The 20157-nt window shown below is 41.6% G+C and overlaps 3 protein-coding genes across 3 annotated transcripts; 2 read left to right on the top strand and 1 right to left on the bottom strand.

The window, feature by feature from the left end:
• Positions 1-321: 321 nt before the first annotated feature.
• LOC124004945 lies at positions 322-9446 on the bottom strand. The gene is made up of 6 exons (XM_046313750.1): positions 9348-9446; positions 4412-4606; positions 2827-3480; positions 1348-1374; positions 751-1047; positions 322-606 (listed from the first exon to the last, which is right to left on the bottom strand). The coding sequence occupies exons 1-6, from the start codon at positions 9444-9446 to the stop codon at positions 322-324; spliced, it is 1557 nt and encodes a 518-aa protein (XP_046169706.1).
• A 1209-nt stretch (positions 9447-10655) lies between these two features.
• On the top strand, positions 10656-13158 carry LOC124004665 (transcription factor HES-1-like). The gene is made up of 4 exons (XM_046313339.1): positions 10656-10912; positions 11049-11144; positions 11259-11337; positions 12169-13158. The coding sequence occupies exons 1-4, from the start codon at positions 10850-10852 to the stop codon at positions 12564-12566; spliced, it is 636 nt and encodes a 211-aa protein (XP_046169295.1). The 5' UTR covers positions 10656-10849; the 3' UTR covers positions 12567-13158.
• Positions 13159-15443: 2285 nt separating this feature from the next.
• On the top strand, positions 15444-17151 carry LOC124005796 (transcription cofactor HES-6-like). The gene is made up of 4 exons (XM_046315347.1): positions 15444-15769; positions 15887-15973; positions 16080-16155; positions 16301-17151. Exons 1-4 carry the CDS (start codon positions 15686-15688, stop codon positions 16750-16752), a joined length of 699 nt encoding a protein of 232 aa, XP_046171303.1. The 5' UTR covers positions 15444-15685; the 3' UTR covers positions 16753-17151.
• Positions 17152-20157: the final 3006 nt, after the last annotated feature.

The raw sequence follows: 20157 nt of genomic DNA, 5'->3' as shown, positions 1-20157 counted from the left end.
GACATGAATGTAACAATGCGGACACTACTACAACACTTCAAAATTGTGAGTCACACCCAGCGGAGGCTGCTGAAGGGAGGACGGATCATAATAATGTCTGGAATGGAGCCAATCGAATGGCATCAAACACATGGAAACCTTGTGTTTTATTTATTTGATAGCATTCCACTGATTCTGCTCCAACCATTAACTCAAGCCTGTCCTCCCGTGCCACCAATTTCCTGTGGTCACACCATCCTTTACTACCTCCTTTTATGTGTCCGTCTGTCTGCTATCTTTTCCCTCCCTCCACTATATAATTATCTTCTGTCTACTTAAATCTCACTTCTTCTCGAGGGTCTTGCGGCATTTCTTCCACTCCTCTGTCTCATTCTCCTGTTCCTTCTTCTCCTTTACCTTCACTTCTTCCTTCTTCTCTTGCTTCACTTGGAACCTTTCCTCATCAGGCAGGATGATAATCTCCTCTACCTCCTCATAATCAGTCGCATTAGGCATGATGATCATCTCCTTTACCTCAACATAATCAATCTCATCAGGCAGGATGATAATCTCCTTTACCTCAACATCAATCTCATTGGTTTCTCCTGTCAGATCTCCATTACTGTCCTGAGAAACACAATACAACATTGAAACATCTTTCCAGTGCAGCTATAATCTGACAATCTACACAAGCTTTCCTCTACGTGACACCATGTGTGTGGATCTGACTGACAGAGAGAGTGGGATCCTGGTTCTTATCAGGCGTCTTACCAGTACCGGGGTTTCAGTCCTGTCGGTGTTGCATGTCTGCCCTCCCTCAGTCTGGGTGGAAATGGGTGGCAGATGCGTGGTCTGTGGCCATGCCAGGGTGGGCAGTGGAACATTCAGTGGGGGCAGGCGATGGGGGAGAGGGAGGGGTGGAGCGGCGGTGGTCTGGAGGCTAGAAGGAGGGATGATAACGGGGAGGAAGAGGGGGGCAGTGGCTGTAGTAGCGGTCCGTGGTGCAGTCAGAGAGACAGAGGTCAAGGAGGTCATAGTCACTGGAGTAGGTGACCTGTAGTTCTGACTCTTGATGGGAAGATTAGAGGTATAAGATTAGTTCACATTATTAATCACAAGATCACAGTGACAAGATACAGCCCACTGGACACAGACGTCAGTTCAACATCTACTCCATGTTGGTTCAACATAATTGTCTTGAAATGACATGGAAACAACGGTAATTTAACCAGTGTGTGTCCAGTGGGAGTACATGTGTATCAAAACCTAACAAGTCTCACATGCTGGGACAATATTGTAGCTGCAGTAATGAATCAGTAATTAATATATGTCTGTATTAATACTGTATGAATCCAGTAAGCAACCTACCACTGACTCAAGTGTAGCGAAGTCATTCTGCATGAGAGGCGAGACAGAGGTGCAGGGTTAGATTATGTGGCTAAACCTACCAACTCTCACAGTCTCGCGTCAGAATTAGACGTTCATCCATGTTTATCAAACGTCAACTTTCAAAGTTGTTCCAAATGTCACATTTTGAAATGTTTAAGGTTAAGTTTAGGCATTAACTCCAAATGGTTAAGGTAAGGTATTAACTCCAAATGGTTAAGGTAAGGCATTAACTCCAAATGGTTAAGGTTAGGCATTAACTCCAAATGGTTAAGGTTAGGCATTAACTCCAAATGGTTAAGGTAAGGCATTAACTCCAAATGGTTAAGGTAAGGCATTAACTCCAAATGGTTAAGGTAAGGCATTAACTCCAAATGGTTAAGGTTAGGCATTAACTCACTGAAGGCTATGAGTTAATTGCAACTGAAGGCTATGATAACCCTCCAAATGGTTAAGGTAAGGCATTAACTCCAAATGGTTAAGGTTAGGCATTAACTCCAAATGGTTAAGGTAAGGCATTAACAATCCAAAAATGCAATACTGAAAGGCATTAACTCCAAATGGTTAAGGTAAGGCATTAACTCCAAATGGTTAAGGTAAGGCTAAAATATTAAGGCTATGAGTTCAATCATTAACTCCAAATGGTTAAGGTAAGGCATTAACTCCAAATGGTTAAGGTAAGCCATTAACTCCAAATGGTTAAGGTAAGGCATTAACTCCAAATGGTTAAGGTAAGGGTAAAGTTTGGGATAGGCTTAAAACAAAAATATAAAAAACAACTTTCTATCGCTGGATTCAAACTTGCAACCTTCGGAATCAGATGCTTACACCTATCTGCCATTCCTGTCCTCAACACCCTAGCAAAACCGAAACCTAGTTGAAGGTAACAGTGATTAATGTTGCCCCTCGTGGCTGGTTTCCACGTCATCTCCTGACATCCTCAGACATGGATGGACATTGAATACTAACTTGGACGATGCATTTTTATAAAAACCTAACAAGCCTCCAACATGAGTTAACCCAATCCAAAATACTGCTGCAATACTGAAGGCTATGAGTTAACCCAATCTAAAATACTGCTGCAATACTGAAGGCTATGAGTTAACCCAATCCAAAATACTGCTGCAATACTGAAGGCTATGAGTTAACCCAATCCAAAATACTGCTGCAATACTGAAGGCTATGAGTTAACCCAATCCAAAATACTGCTGCAATACTGAAGGGTATGAGTTAACCCAATCCAAAATACTGCTGCAATACTGAAGGCTATGAGTTAACCCAATCTAAAATACTGCTGCAATACTGAAGGCTATGAGTTAACCCAATCAAAATACTGCTGCAATACTGAAGGCTATTATAGTTCACAATGTGAATTGTAAAGAAATCTGAATGCTATTCTTCCCTCCTTGTTCTTGCCATTATGCCAGCTGACCTACAGCATGCTGTGGTGTGTGGTGTTACCTCAACTTCCACAGCGGCTATTTCCTGCACTCTGTCCAGCATGGGTTCGATGCCCTCCTCCAGCTCTCTCCAGTAGTTTCTGAAAGAGCCCACGACTAACTCCTGCTGGAGCTTCCAAGCATCCAACATCATCTGGTCTTGCTTGATCTGCTTTCTGATCATGTGACACATGTCGATGTCTTGTACTTTCTCAAAACCTACAAACACATTTTGGACTTTGTGCATGAACTCCGCAGCCGTTTCCTTGTCAATTTTCACTGGCCGCGCATTTTGACCTGCTTCACTCTCTTCGTCTTCTGCCACCTTCACTATTTGGCCAGCTCTTCTCCCATTCATTACCTTCTTTACTTTTGGGTGTCTTGATCTTTTTCTGTCAATTCTTCCTGCAACCTCTAGCGCTGGCTTCATCAATCTCTCACCCTTCCCAAACCTCCTAACCATCCTTTCAAAATCAATCCTCTCCTCCAGTTTAGCTTCCTCTTCATTTTTGTTCACCTCCAGAGCTCTGTCCAGGGTCTGGCCTAGGGATCCCAGGTCTTTGGTGACCTTCTCATGGTAGTACGCCACATCCTCCTTCAAGTATCTCATGGTTCTCTCTCTGGCTTTAACCAACAGGGCCTTCTCTCTCTCCTTCTCCTCACATAGGGGGACTGTCTGTATCATTCACACACACACACACACACACACACACACACACACACACACACACACACACACACACACACACACACACACACACACACACACACACACACACACACACACACACACACACACACACACACACACAGGAGTAAGCAACAGGTAGTTTAGTTTTTGGTGAAAAATACCAAAATCATCAGGAATTCAGCTAAAAATATGTTTAATTCAGGGAATTTGTTCCCAACTATTCCCACTAATAAAATAAGAGACATACTGTATGTGATTGTGTCTCAATGTAGTCAAGGTATGAAATTACTGTTCTTTTCAAATAAAATCTCTTTAGGGTTTAGTTGTGGTCAATTTGCAGTGTACAAATGATTAATTACTGTTCTTTTCAAATAAAATCTCTACAAGGAACCGACGGCACAGGAACGGATCACAAAGGAATAAATAGGGACTCTAATCAGGGGAAAGGATCAGGAACAGGTGTGGGAAGACTAAATGATGATTAGGGAATAGGAACAGCTGGGAGCAGGAACGGAACGATAGAGAGAAGAGAGCGAGAGAGTGAGAGAGGGAGGGGGAGAGAGAGGGATAGGAGGGAAAGAACCAAATAAGACCAGCAGAGGGAAACGAATAGCATGGGGAGCACAGGGACAAGACATGATAATAAATGACAAACATGACAGTTGTGGTCAATTTGCAGTGTACAAATGATTAATTACTGTTCTTTTCAAATAAAATCTCTTTAGGGTTTAGTTGTGGTCAATTTGCAGTGTACAAATTATTATAATGAGGTGGATATAACAAAATAAAATAAAATACTCAATCATACACATTACTATGGTATTATGCAAATAGTTACAGCCACATTAAAGTTGACGAACACAGTGGAACACACACACACAAACTATAAGGTCATGCTGCAGAACTGGAGTCCTACCTGTGTGTGTGGCAGGCAGTTGATGGTGGTCCTGTCGGGTGAGGGTTGTCTCGGGCTCTGTTCCACTGGGTCTCGGTTCTTAGCGATGGGCTGCAGAACACCCGTTGGTGTCATAGTCACCTGAGGTCTCCTGTTCCTGTTTCTGGACACACACTGTCTGGGTTCAAAGTCTGGGTTCCTGACCAGATGACCTAACTGGGAGCACAATGACATGAGAACATTACACTCAAATCCATGTATCTAGCATTTGAACACCATTTTTTTGTTTTTAAGCCATAGCATTGGTCCGCTTACCTGATAGGGTAATAAGGAAATCCATGTGTAAATCACACATGTTCAATAATAATAATAATAATAGTAGGCTATATTTAAATAGGATAGCATTTTAATTACAGAGTTATCTCAAAGCTCTACTAAGGAAAAACATTACAGAAATGATATACAACAAAAACAATATACATTTAGAACAAAGGCAGGTAGTTGTAGGCCTATATGCCACGTTAAATTACCATATAGCGACGACGGGGTCTGCGCACTGGCTTACAGTACCGTTCCTTACAAGCGTCTGTCTGCATCACTGGAGGGAAGAAGAAGGCCCCAAATTACATTCCGGACAGACAAAATTTGTTAATGAAAAAACAACATTTGCTTACTTAAATATTCTCTAAAGACACCTTGTTCAAATTTGGCAACAAATAATACATTCACTGCCTTACTTTAAAATTGACCCTCTCTACTGCCATCACAAATCAAGCAAGTAACCTACAATGTAGTGTTCTAGAACTCTTGTAATGTTCTACTTGTTATTATGACACTCTTGAATAATGTATTTGTTATGCACAGATGCAGTGTCATCACATGGCTGAGTTTTGGCCAACACAGGAACATGCAACAATGTATTACATTTCTGTGTGCATCTTCTAAATAATGGACAGCTGACTCTGATAGGCTAATGGATAAATTATGTAAACCTAATTTCAAGTATACTGGGTCAGGGCTGTTCTAGGCTGGCCTATATATTACAACAGAAATGAATGGCTATTTACAAGTTCAATGTGTATTTATGGAATCAATAAAAAAAGAGAACACCTACAATAGGCACGGGAAATAAATATATTTTGGGTTTCAATGCAGAAAACAGCGTGGTGAATAGACGTGAATAGATGCTAACTGTGACGGTTATGTAGTTAGGTTGTGCCTTGGAGTGCAGACCAAAGGCTCAAAGTGATTTCAAGCACCGATTGAAAATGCCTTTAAAACATATGCGACCAACAAGAAAATGTCCATAAAGTAGCTAGCCTACATTTGTTACAAACGTAGGCAAATATGCCAAGGTTAGGCTAGCCTATCAATTAAGACCAATTAGTAGACTACATTATAACTGGTTAAGCCCATTATTATTCCGGTAAAATAAGGGCTGTCTGTAAAACCATATTTAGCTAGTCTAAATTTGCAACATATAATTGAATACTGCTACTGAAGCAGGTTTAGGCCGAGACACCGGCTGCACCAAATCTTCAGATTGGGCTGGAAATATTGAAACAATTAGGCTAATTCACTTGATCAATAGGTTTCAGTGCAAATGCGATAGCCTACTGCCCACACAACGTTCTTTTCACTTGGACATTCCATAATAGTTCATTGTTAGGCCTATGGAAAACAAGTGTAATCGCCAATTGTTGCATATGGGATCAAATGTGGCTTGATCATGTTGGGAAAAACAAGATCCTAATACCCCTGCCATCATTCCATCACCATGCTTAAAAAGTTGAATAACTACAGCCATCAACACTATAAAGGGGTTGCCGCGAATTTGAAAGTCACTACAGGCGCCATAGTGGCAAGAAGCCTTCATATTGCAATACATATTCTGTAATCTAAATACAGTATCAAACCAGGCACTGTGTAATGACACAGTACAATACCGTAGAATTGACTTTATTATACTTCTTTTAAAAAGGACATGCTACCTCAATCTTAATTCATTAATTAACGGATGGATGGATGGACGAATGAAATTGATGGAGGGGATTTGGGGTTTGTAAGTCACAGTATTTTACTGTAATCACATGGGATTGGTACAAGCAGGTCAGCTGTGAGGTACACCATATCAATGAATATTTGCTGTTTCACTTCCAAGAGGCCTTAACAACGGCATCCAAACTGTAAGTGACTACAGGGCAAAACAGACTAAAAGGACATGGCAAAATGCTCAACCAGATTTAAGGCTTGCTGCCACTCCAATCTGTCCCCTAAACATTTTTAAATGATGGTGCACTATTAGCGCATACTTGTTAAATTGTTAGGCCTACAGCACTCTTACCAACAATAGCCTCTTATAAGACATGCCTCAAAATATGTTAATGAGCCAGCCTATCATGCACCCACTAGGGCCAAAGGCTTTTGGCACACCAAACATTATGTATATCATGTGGGATGGAATTACAGTAGCTATCGAAATACAACAATTATTTCCCTACCTACAACATTTTCAAAAGGTTGGAGAAATGTCCTCTGGTCTGATGAAACAAAAATAGAACTGTTTGGCTATAATGACCATGGTTATGTTTGGAGGAAAAAGGGGGAGGCTTGCAAACCGAAGAACACCATCCCAACCATGAAGCACGGGGGTGGCAGCATCATGTTGTGGGGATGCTTTGCTGCAGGAGGACTGGTGGACTTCACAAAATAGATGGCATCATGAGGAGGAAAATGATGTGGATATATTGAAGCAACATCTCAAGACATCAGTCAGGAAGTTAAAGTTTACAGCTGTAATCGCTGTAATCGCAGCAAAAGGTGGCACTACAAAGTATTAACTTAAGGGGGCTGAATAATTTTGCACGCCCAATTTTTCTGTTTTTGATTTGTTAAAAAAGTTTGAAATATCCAATAAATGTCGTCCCACTTCATGATTGTGTCCCACTTGTTGTTGATTCTTCACAAAAAAATACAGTTTTATATCTTTATGTTTGAAGCCTGAAATGTGGCAAAAGGTCGCAAAGTTCAAGGAGGCTGAATACTTTCACAAGGCACTGTAAATAAAAGCTTAAATAAATCATTCTCTCTACTATTATTCTGACATTTCACAATATTAAAATAAAGTGGTGATCCTAACTGACATAAGACAGGGAATTTTTACTAGAATTAAATGTCAGGAATTGTGAAAAACTGAGTTGAAATGTATTTGGCTAAGGTGTATGTAAACTTCCGACTTCAACTGTATTTCTTCCAATTTGGCCAATATTAAAGGCTTATTAAAAAAAAGATAAATGTTGATGTGGTAGTGCATGTCCCTCTATATGCATTTCCAATGCGCATTTCAAATCTGATGTTGCAAGTGTGAATTGCCTTATATATATATACATATATATATATGCCTCTAGATCCGGAATAAGTGACCTAAAAAAGAGGATGTAGACGGGCACACTGGCCCAACAGGAATGATTGTGTTCCTCATAATTAGCAGCCAAAACGAGCGCCGTTTAGGGCGTCTGGGAATGGGAACTATTGTGGCATTGTCATTCTCACGCGAATTCTGATCACGGGGACGCGTGACCAGATGGTAATAGAGAGAACCGCAGGAAAGGGCGCGAGCACCTCTTTACAAATTTGCCTTTTAATTCGGGCTCTCTGATATTCTCTCTGCTGTTGCCTCAATTATTTTGATCGATGAGTTGATATTTGGCCCTTCTGTGCCACCAACCCATAACAAGATGGAACTTTCTATAAGTCCCCATTATAGTGCCTGCACAAAAATGTCACAAATTGACACTCCAACCTTGAATAGACAATTGGATCAATTAGGTAGGCCTATATAAAAATGTGATCCACGAAAATGTTTTTGCCTTGTGACACTATAGATACAGTCCTGTGAACGTAACAAGTTTTTCTGTCGGTGGTCGCTACTTTCTGGAAAAGGACGCATGCGCCGCGACCGTGGGGTATTTATGTGTGACCCTCTGAAGGAGGTTTCCGAGTGACGAGAGACAAGCATGGATGTCATAAGGTGAATGCACCAATTTGTAAGTCGCTCTGGATAAGAGCGTCTGCTAAATGACTTAAATGTAAATGTGAGCGGCTGACTGCACGTGGGTCGCGTGACCATATGTCCCATTGGGCTTTGAATGGTCAAATATCTCCCCAAAAGTCACCCAAGTTTTCTGGAGTTTCACAAGAGACCCCACCACTGAATTCATCAGCCACACAGCCTCTTCAGAAAGCCACCCATTGTGACTGTATAGGCCTACCGTCTGGATTTATAAGTGGTTTAGAAAGTTAAATCATTCCGGTCCACTAATTCAAAGCCTTGTACACTTGCCTGTCTTCTGTCAGTGCCAACTGCCTACTGAAGGTTCGTTAAGGCTCTAAGGACCACATTCCCTTTAGTCTAAATGAATCTATCAAATAAAAAACAACAATATCATCCATAGCTCATGCAAAAATTAGGTGAACTGTTTTGACATGTCATGTATTGTTAATAGGCTACCATTCAGGGTTCAGGAAACAAACTGAAATTCCAATTAAATTATTATTATTTTATTTTTCAATGACTTCTAATAAACTGAAAAGTAGAAGCTATTTATTTTCAAAAGTTGTATTATTTTTTATAAAAAATTCAAATTACGTCCTGAATTGACTGTCTTCAATTCGAATTGACCACTTTAGGCTACACTGTTTCATGTTTGCAAATTCAACAAATGTTATGACCACTAATTTCACAACTAGGCCCATATGCTATTCTCATGCATAACAATGTGATATAGAAATATAGCTCATGAATAATCCAAATAAAGTGATCAACGACCACACATAAGCTATTGCTCATACTGACGCTTTATTGTGATGCTGGATGGTCACACACCTGACAGAAAAACAGCGGTCAGGGCGCACCTGCCCTAACTTCCCATTAGTCACTTCCTACTCCGGGGCTCACTTGAGAGAGAGCCTTCTCCCAGTCTGGACCGTCCACTTGTCCTTCCACAGGGTTAGTACTCTCTTCATGGTGATTAGGTTCGGCTGAATTACCGCCCATTTTTCGGTGGGGTTTCCCACGTTCTAGCGTTCGCCGGGCAGTCGTGTGGCTCAAGTCAAACACAGAGCCGCCGCGGTGAATCCCTTAGCCTAAGGCCGGCTCGCGGGAGGGACATCTGTCGGTGTGGTCACTCTGACATCTGCTCTCCCTAACTCGGAGTTTAAAAAATTGACAACATATGTTTAGCTTACAGTTTTCAAACCCGTCCTCTGTCTGGCTCAGGCTAATCAAAGTTGTAAGTAAAATATATATATATATTTTTCATTAATAATAAATCATTATCAATATCCGACAGGACGTCCAAGTCATTTATCCTTGTTGATATTAGACAACCCAAAGAGCATCGGAATTCATGTGGAATTAGGCCTAACTACACTCATCCATATCCCGCACCTGCAGAACCAGTAGGTGATGGGATTTAATTTTATTACAAAGAAATTCAGAACATGAAACAAGCACTTTCAATCGATGTATTGAATTTTAATCAATTCATTCGATTGAAATCTGACCAACTTTAGAAAATCCGTTGAGGAGCCTAGACCTACTAAATTGCTGAACGAGGGCAGAGTTGAAAATAGTTTGATATAATCGTCATTAACTTTGAATGTAATTGCTATAGGCTTTTCAGTCATGAACTTATACAATATCCCTTGCCATTGCGCGAACATCATTTAGGGTACATCTCAGGAAAAACATATAGGCTACATTCAATAAAACATATTGACACTTTTCGTTATAGGCTTTTGGCTTAATTTTTCAGAGCAATTAGTTTCGGCTTACTCTTGACTAAGGATTTAGTCACTAAAGTTTCTCATCAACAACACTTCCCTGACCACTTGCCAGTATCGACAACGATACAGACTGATAACAATGACCACAGGGCGTTGTGGGTATTTTTTCTATGTGAGACTTAAGCGGATAGGTTTCGCCTTTTCTCCGGTAAGCCTAACGCTGTCCCATTTCATTGGCATGAATAGTCAAGGGGTCCCTGGTGTAAAACCACGGAATTTACTCACTCTTGTTCGGCATTGCGAATGAAAATCCTGAGGGGACCCGCACACTTTGCGTCACGAGAAAGAGAGAGAGTCAGAAAGAGCGAGGGGGATATAGGGGATAGGGGGGTGTTTAGGGTGGACATCTGTCTCATGTATTTTTTTCCAGGGCGGGTAGCTCGGCTATTGAAAAGAGGCAGTGACCTGTCATCCCTGACTGATGGGAGCGGGCGCTGGGAGCGAACTCGTGTGTGGGAAAATACCTCGGCCAAAGAGCTCGAGCATTCAAATGCTAATTCTGCCCTATAAATAAGAGCGGTGCGTGGTGCGGAGGGCCTTACATACCCTAGACTCAGCCGGGAGAGGAGAGCTATACTCTAACTACACAACTATACGGAGCGTAAAGGATAGATGACAGCTAGCACCATGGCTCACAACGTGGGGAAACAATCGAGTGCCAAGGAGGAGAGAAAGGTATTGCCTTTGTTCCCGCGGATATATATAAACCTAATCAACAGGTGTATTTTATCGGATATGCTCACACTTAATGATTATCTGGTCCAATTTGTGACTGTCTGGTCGCCATTAACCCATCGCTTTCCATCTCTAGCTGCGGAAGCCGATAATTGAGAGGAAAAGACGCGAGAGGATTAATAACTGCTTGGATCAACTGAAAGAAACCGTGGTCGGGGCGTTCAGTCTTGATGTGGGTAGGCCTATATACACTGTATTTTAATTGTTATAAATGCTCAATTATATGGAGTGTGAAAGACACAGTGTAAGTTATTCGTTGACCCTAACTTTCCATTTCCCCAAACAGCAATCGAAAGTTGAAAAGGCGGACATTCTAGAGATGACAGTGAAACACCTGCAGAATGTTCAGACTCCTAGATTCAGTGGTAAGTGTCCGATCAAGTGGCTTGACTGAAGAAGCATGCAAGTGCCAGGAGAGTTTTCAAAGTTGTGCCTGCATGTAATACTCTACGTAAGCAGCTGGGGCCGTGTCAGCACGTTGGAATGTTAGACACATTTAATGGAGACTGGTGGGAATATTTTCATCAGTGATTGAACAACAGTCAATAAGAACAATAAGAATAATCATGTGAGTATTAGTACTTAATTAGCTTTATTATTTAATTTAGTTTTGATCCATATTCTTTCTTGGTTTAGACTTAAAACAATTGATTAGTCAAGTGTTCTTAATATTGGTCCAGGGCACTCAAAGGGGTGCACATGTTTTGTGTTTGTCGCAGCACTACACACCTGATTCCACTAACCAGCTCATCATCAAACCTTTGATTAGTGGAGTCATCTGTGTAGTGCTGCGACAAACACAAAACATGTGCACCCCTTTGAGTGCCCAGGATCAAGATTAAACACTGCAATGCATTATGCAAGTGGCGCAGCGCTCTAAGGCACTGCATCTCAGTGCAAGAGGCGTCACTATAGTCCCTGGTTCGAATCAAGGCTGTATCACATCCAGCCGTGATTGGGAGTCCCATAAGGTGGCGCACATTTCGTCCACCGTTGTCCCGGTTTGGCCAGGGTAGGCTGTCATTGTAAATAAGAGATTGTTCTTAACTGACTTAACAAGTTAAATAAATAAAAACATCGATATAATAATTACTCATTTATTTTGGGCAATAGGCCAGTCTGGATGCAATTACATCCTGCCACCAACAGATGACGCTATGACCCATGTTTGACCCAGTATCTCCTCCCATCTACAGCAGACCCCAACTTAGACCTAGATGCACAGCAGAAGTACAGCACAGGCTACATCCAGTGCATGCAGGAGGTCCACAACATGCTGCTCAGCTGCGAGTGGATGGATAAAGCTCTTGGCTCCCGCCTGCTCAACCACCTGCTCAAATCCCTGCCCCGCTCCAGTGAAGAGCGCCTCTCTCAGGCCAACCCCAACCTCAGGCCTGACACCCACCCACCCAGCCAGGGGCCTGGAGCCTCCACTACACCCCTCAGAGGGGACCCCAGGTCTGGTAGGCAGGGACAGAGGGAGGGGCCCCTGTTCCACATGGTGGGGTCCCAGGACAGCCCCCTGCTCCCGCTCGGGAGCCCCCAGCACCTCAGCCCCCACCTGGGCATGCTGGAGATGTGGAGGCCCTGGTAAACTGTACTGGCGTGCTGGATCTTTACGTTAGACCCTCCTCTGTTATGTATCTTATAGATATGCTACTCAGAAGACATTGTGTTCGATTGTGGGGCGGTTGTGTTCCTGATCTAGGTGTGCTATATATACAGACCTTTCAGTACTTCCTCTCCAAAGTCTATTTTCCGTAGCCTGCATTGTAGAAGGCGCTTATTCATATTTTTCTTATATTTATTGTATTAACGTCTTTATTTATTAAATAACAAAAAACATTTAGCTTCTTAGCTCTAGTCGCAAATAGCTTTTGTTCTGCTCCCTTCTTTGTCTATATTATTAACCAATATTAATACAAATGTCTATGCAATTTCTGCAGTTATCTATTTTCTTTATGTGAACACACACACACACACTTTCTCCCTCTTATATATAGAGGGCTGTTTTGATCCTATCAACATCATGAGATTAATCCATGTTAAAAAATATATGAATGATGCTGAGGCCTACTGCTACTACATATTATATATAGTACATTTATAAATGGTTAAAAATGATTAGGCTTATAACATTCATTGTATTTCATTTATTAGACTCTTGTTTGCAGTGTGAATGAATATGAGCAACTGGATTTAGTAATATTAAATTCATTATCTGGTCCAGTTGGACAGGCCATAAATGTACAGGTAACTGTCAAAATAAAAGAAACCCCTGAGTAAACGAGTGTTTGGTTAATCACTGGTAATATTTGTGTAGGGCCTACTGGTAGTAGTAGAAGGTTACACATTCATAATTATTTTCAACTACAGTATTGGCAAACCATTATTTGTTTACAATAGTGAATCATTTTTTTCCGACAAATGAATGTTATTCATAGGCCTACTGGGTGCATTTTAAAGAAATTATTGAATTCGAACATTTAAAACATTTCTGTAGTACATGGTCCCTCTATAATAATTGGCCACAGAGCTAATGAAGCCACCGTGTGGCGGCAGAGAGGGGAGAAAAGAGAAGAGATGGAGAAGTGCGCCCGATCCCTCTGCGGTTTCTCGAACAAAAGTGGGCCGAGACAGCTGCTCTCTCCCCAGTCCAGACCATTAAGAGAAGAGCTGGAGCGGAGCGTGGGGGTGGCGAGGTTGTGTATTTGTTATTGGTGCCTAATTGCTGTAGCAAAAACCTTGTGTGTAAAACTTACTCGTAATGGTATCATGTTGTTTATCTGGTGACAGGACACATTTTCGTGCTTGTTTAGATAGACACAAATTCGCTATTGTATGTAATTTGCATGACAATACGCTGTACATATGTACACATGCAACGACGCCAAATGGTTAAACACCTAAAAAAAACACAGACAGTGAAATGGGGATAATGGATAAGAGTCCATTTCCCGACATAACATAGGCTGCGTTTACACAGGCAGCCCCATTCTGATATTTTTTACACTAATTGGTCTTTTGACCAACCAAATCAGCTCTTTTGCCAATAATTGTGCAAAAGATCAGAATGGGGCTGCCTGTGTGAACACAACCATAATAACCCAATTGTTATTGAACAAAAACCTGAAGCTATTTTGGAGGTATAACTGTAAGTGATGAGCAAATAAAAACATGCATGACTTTTAAAGAGTATAATTTAAAACTAAGTCGGGTCTATTTAGCAGGTTTTGGGAACCTATTTGTTCTGTGCGTTTTACGGGGAATGTGGCATCTGAGAGTGTAGTTGAATCCAAATCACCAAAGGGAGACAACAAATGAGGCGCAGGCGAACACCTGTCGCTTTCTTTGTGGAAGGACCCTTAATTCCCAGGCTGATTCAGTTTAGGCCCAGGGGCCTCTGCCAGCAGCTGCCAACTGAGGCATCGCGTTACATCCGAGAGCCCGCGCTGGGGAAATCTTCAGAGCCCTGAACAGGGACATACAAAAAAATGGGACTGGGTAGGGCAACAAAATATTAGAAGAGAAAAAATGACTCAGTCTTGAGATAATCAGATGTCAGGATTTGAAATAAACAAATATATTACAAAATACTCCACATCCAAAGAAATGTCTCTTTCAAATGTTTTTTTTTCCTACCCATGGTATCTGCAGAATATCTATCCGTGTTCTGCCATAAATAGTTCTATTGGCCTACCTGGTGAAATACATTGGACACATTGGAGCTTTGATAACCCAACGAATAATGAATGGTGTCACGTTCTGACCTTAGTTATTTTGTTATTATGTCTTTGTTTTAGTATGTTCAGGGTATGAGTTGGGTGGGTTGTCTATGTTAGTTTTTCTATGATTTGCTATTTCTGTGTTTGGCCTGGTATGGTTCTCAATCAGAGGCAGCTGTCAATCGTTGTCCCTGATTGAGAACCATATTTAGGGAACCTGTTTTCTATTGTGTTTCGTGGGTGATTGTTTTCTGTTGTGTGTCTGCACAAGCCAGAAGTGTTTTCGGTCGTTTCTCTTCGTTATTTCCGTGTTCATTGTAATAAATATGGAAACAGACCACGCTGCACCTTGGTCCTAACCTTCTTCCACCAACAAAGGCTGTTACAAATGGATATATAATTTGTGATAGCAGCCTCTGTCCCATCCTATTCCTTTTCACAGAATATAGCCTATACTGTAGTTATGGAAGACACAAACAGATGGTACAAAAGACGTGTTAATAACATGCAATGTACTTTTAAGCTACTTTTGTATTTTTTTCCACCAAATTGTCATTATTAAACTTTAGCCTAAATGAATTGCCTTCGGTTGAACAACAACAAAAAACACTGACGCCGAATACGCAACCCAATATATGAATTATTGTGACCACTACTGATCCTCACCGCGCAGCAAGGGCTGGCCGAAGACAAAGGAAAGGGCTCTGATTGGCTCTCACGGTGTGTACACTGTTGTCCGCTGGCTAGTGCAGACAAACCACACATTCATATGCAAATTAGTCCTTATAAATAGCTACATCAGCTCTTTAGCGCCAGCAGTACGTTTATCGACGATTGTACAATAATCACAGGGCGTCTCGCCTGTCGTGTTTAGATTTTCTCTGACCGGGTCCGTTTGCCAGCTGCTCTCTTTCACGGATCGGGAAAATAGCAGTGGAATACAAACTGGGATCTCAGACTGACTGCACGGCTCGGGCTCAAAACCAACATGGCCCCCTCGGCTCTGCACATCAAGAACGGATTTGTCATGGATGAGGATGACTACTACGGGATTAATAAAGGGGATAGAAAGGTACCGGACATCTGTGGTTGTAGCGTCGCTGATCCCATTCTATAGAGTAGCCCACCCTAGTAATGCAGTTATTACATTGTTACAACGTACTAACTGGCCTATGTGTCATTGTTACAGGCTAGAAAACCTTTGGTGGAGAAGAAGAGGCGTGCTCGTATCAATGAGAGTTTGCAGGAGCTCCGGACCTTGCTCGCTGACACCGACGTGAGTTTGTCGCACCTCCCCTGCCGTAGACTCACCTGGCGCACCTGTCATACAATAGAAGCGAATGTAATCTAATATGTTTCACTTTGTCTCCCCTCGGTTTCAGTCAAAGGTGGAGAACGCAGAGGTACTGGAGATGACGGTGAAAAAAGTGGAGCATATTCTCAAGGATCGTCCCCAAGGTAATCTGTGAGCAATGCATACACTATCGACCCTTCCATCCACTCATTAAATTGCATTTAGGCATAGATCAGGTGCTGCTTATCATAACGCCCAAAGTGGGAGTGCAATTGATTCTAAGTAGGCCTAATTTCCTTTCTTCCTCAGAGACTGACATCATGAACCGGGAGGCCAGCGAGAGGTTTGCAGCAGGCTACATCCAGTGCATGCATGAGGTCCATATGTTTGTGTCCAACTGTCCCGGGATAGACGCGACGGTGGCAGCCGAGCTACTGAACCACCTGCTGGAGTGTATGCCCTTGAACGAGGATCACTCCCAGGACATGGTTATGGATATAATGTCGGACACTTCCAGCAACAACGGCAGCACTTGGCAAGCCGGCGAGGCAGTGTGCGCGGCACTAGCCTCACCCGGATGCAGGAGTATATCCAGCGGCTCTTCCTCGGCCCTCTCCCCCGTCGCCTCCACCACCTCCAGTGAGGACCTGTGCGAGACAGACAGCGAGCACAACCAGGGCGCTACCGACGCACTGGGGAACCAACAGGCCCAGAACATGCCCACTATCAGCTACTACAAGTCCATGTGGAGGCCCTGGTAGTGGCCCGTTCTGGTCAACTGTCCGCCTTTGGGATTTAATAGAAACGTTTGGAGTCTACCTGGCCCCAGGTTGTGACATCATCTGTTACATACCTGGAAAGCGCTTGTCGCTGGAAATTCACTTCCTACTTTTGCGCAATTGGGAAATGCTCATGTTTGTTTTTGTAAATATCTTAATATGTAAAGAGGATTTGCATAAGAAAAAGCTATTGTGATGCCTTGAATAGGCGATAAAAAATGTTTCCAGTTAAGATTCGTACAGAAAAAAGGCCCTCGTTTACTCGCCCTGTAACATTTAAAAGAAACACGTATATTTCCCCAACCACTTGACGCTGTAACAATGTGTAGATTGTTTTGTCCTTAAAATGTCAATGTGATTAATAAAATAATTTAATGAAAATGAGTCTTCATGTGTAAAATGAGATTGTTTACACCATCTTAAAGAATGATTAAAAAGTAAACCAATTAAAAGGCATTTCAAGCTGAATGACATGACGTCTGTTTGCATAACATTTTAAATGATTGGCAGAGTACCTAATATCACAAGACAATTGAATCGCCCAATTGACAAAGCAATTAAGAGTAACTGCAGCCTGAAACAAACTAACACTTCAGGCATCTTACTGGCCAGGTAATTAACCAATTGCCAAAAAGGCATTGAAACAAAACGTTAGGCCTATGAAAGGCCAGCGCCATGCTCCCATAATCAAAATCCATTTCTTGAGGCATTTAATCATTCAGTATTTTTAAAGCACCTGGAAAGAGTCCACAAATCATGTAGAAGTCAATATTGAAAGACACATTTGTGAATTGAATATTAGCGCTAAAGCATAATTACGCGCAGTTATCGAAAGCAATTAGCCTACTTGGCCTTTTGACCATGAAAACGCTATCGGCTTCGCTGCTTATAGACTACTGATAAGTACATGACAGGTCCTATAGGCTCTCACGGTGGAGTATGAGCACGTTCAACCTCCTTTGCTCATTGATTTGCTTAGACATGTTTCAATCACAATTACAGTAGACCGACTGTGCCCTAACACTTAGTGCTAATGATAAAGATTAAAGTCCACTGGAAAAAAAACACTGAAATAGCTGAGTGATTTTGCAACTACAGGCACTTTTGGCATTTGTCAAATACACATTAATAGATTCACAGACTGTTATGTTTTGATGAAGGAATGAATGGCTAACGAGTCGGATTAGCGTTGAGCAGCCTATGGGGGGGTTTGTCGCTGGTCAAACCTGGCCCACACATTTGACGAGGTGGAACAACCGGCATGGAAGCAGAGGACGCAATGATCAAAGCTTTGGATCGGCAGGCTACCATTTGACAGAATGGCGACAAAGCCAGCGGGTTGAGAGATACTGACACAGACACAGCTGTAGCCTATAGCTTTGATTCGTCTTTGCACCTGTCAAATGATATTTCGGAGTGAGAGAAATGTAGACCTAAAGGTTCAAGAGTAGGAAAACACATATTTATCATTTAGGCTAATACAAAACGACTATATCGTTTTTAAAATACCAATTCCTAGATTTTTGCCATGATGACGTCTGTATCATGAGCCATTTTCCTCATTAGTTTTTCAAAGCCTGTTGCTGCTTGGTAAACCCATAGTTCAAAATGTGCATAAAGCAGTCTTTTGCATCATTACAGGGACCCGGGGTCTGCTTCCCATCTTTATCATAAAGGCGCATAAATCACCATTAATCTAAAGTCACATGTTGGTGATATTACAAAATTCGTTTTAGCATCCAGTGAATGATAAAGGCAAATTAACAATTGCACAGCATCCTAACGCATCAGCTGCGGATTCGTGATGGTGAATTTCAATTCCGAGGTTAAAGGTTAGTGACCGGTGCCAGTTGGCATGAGGCTTTCAAACGTGGATTGGAGCATATGGTTCTGAAACGGATCCCCTGGGACTCCCATTTCATCCTTGGATGAGTCTCTCCTCTCAGCTGTCTTTGACTCTAAAGAATAATCACGGATTGTTCTGGATGGCATGGACCAAAACGCAGCATGGTAAGTGTTCATAATTCTTTATTACTAAATAAACTATACAGAAAAATACTACCCACAAAAAATACTACCCACAAAACACAGGTGGGAAAAAGGCTGCCTAAGTATGATTCCCAATCAGAGACAAAGAAAGACAGCTGCCTCTGATTGGGAACCACACTCGGCCAAAAACAAATGAAAAGAAAAGATAGAAATAAAGAAACTAGAATGCCCACCCTAGTCACACCCTAGCCTAACCAAAATAGAGAATAAAAGCGTCTCTATGGCCAGGGCGGGACACTGACACGACAACAGAACACTTCAGCCTAGCCCTTCACCGCTCTGACAGTTACTTGACCTTTCCCCGCTGTGTTTGATGCTTTCACGCACAACACTCATACAAAGATAACCCTCCCAGAGACTATACTGATTTGAGTCAGGGAAGCCAATACCGCAATAGGCCTATATTAGAAATTGCCTGTTGCTTTTGAACAATAGTCACAATCTTACCATCTGGGTTTTCATCGTCTTCATCAGGTTCCAGCTGACATTCAAGTCAAATGTAGGGTGAAAACCCCATGGACCACCATCCCAACAAAACAAACCCTTACTTGTCCAGATCAACATTGGGGGGAAAGGAAACATTAACATTTTAATGCACCTACAAAAAATGCAATGAACTGTGCCAAAATATCAGGTTCTCAAAATGGCAATGAGACAAATATACACTGACATATACCATGAGACAAATATACACTGACATATACCATGAGACAAATATACACTGATATATATACCATGAGACAAATATACACTGATATATACCATGAGACAAATTTACACTGACATATACCATGAGACAAATATACACTGATATATACCATGAGACAAATTTACACTGACATATACCATGAGACAAATATACACTGACATATACCATGAGACAAATATAGACTGACATATACCATGAGACAAATATACACTGATATATACCATGAGACAAATATACACTGATATATACCATGAGACAAATATACACTGACATATACCATGAGACTAATATACACTGACATATACCATGAGACAAATATACAGTGACATATACCATGAGACAAATATACACTGATATATACCATGAGACAAATATACACTGACATATACCATGAGACAAATATACACTGATATATACCATGAGACAAATATACACTGACATATACCATGAGACAAATATACACTGACATGTACCATGAGACAAATATACACTGATATATACCATGAGACAAATATACACTGATATATACCATGAGACAAATATACACCGACATATACCATGAGACAAATATACAGTGACATATACCATGAGACAAATATACACTGATATATACCATGATACAAATATAC

This window comes from Oncorhynchus gorbuscha, linkage group LG19 (genome assembly GCF_021184085.1).
Source record: "Oncorhynchus gorbuscha isolate QuinsamMale2020 ecotype Even-year linkage group LG19, OgorEven_v1.0, whole genome shotgun sequence".
Classification (NCBI taxonomy): domain Eukaryota; kingdom Metazoa; phylum Chordata; class Actinopteri; order Salmoniformes; family Salmonidae; genus Oncorhynchus; species Oncorhynchus gorbuscha.
The sequence above is the reverse complement of the archived record's forward strand: the minus strand, read 5'-3'. Positions and strand labels throughout refer to the sequence as shown.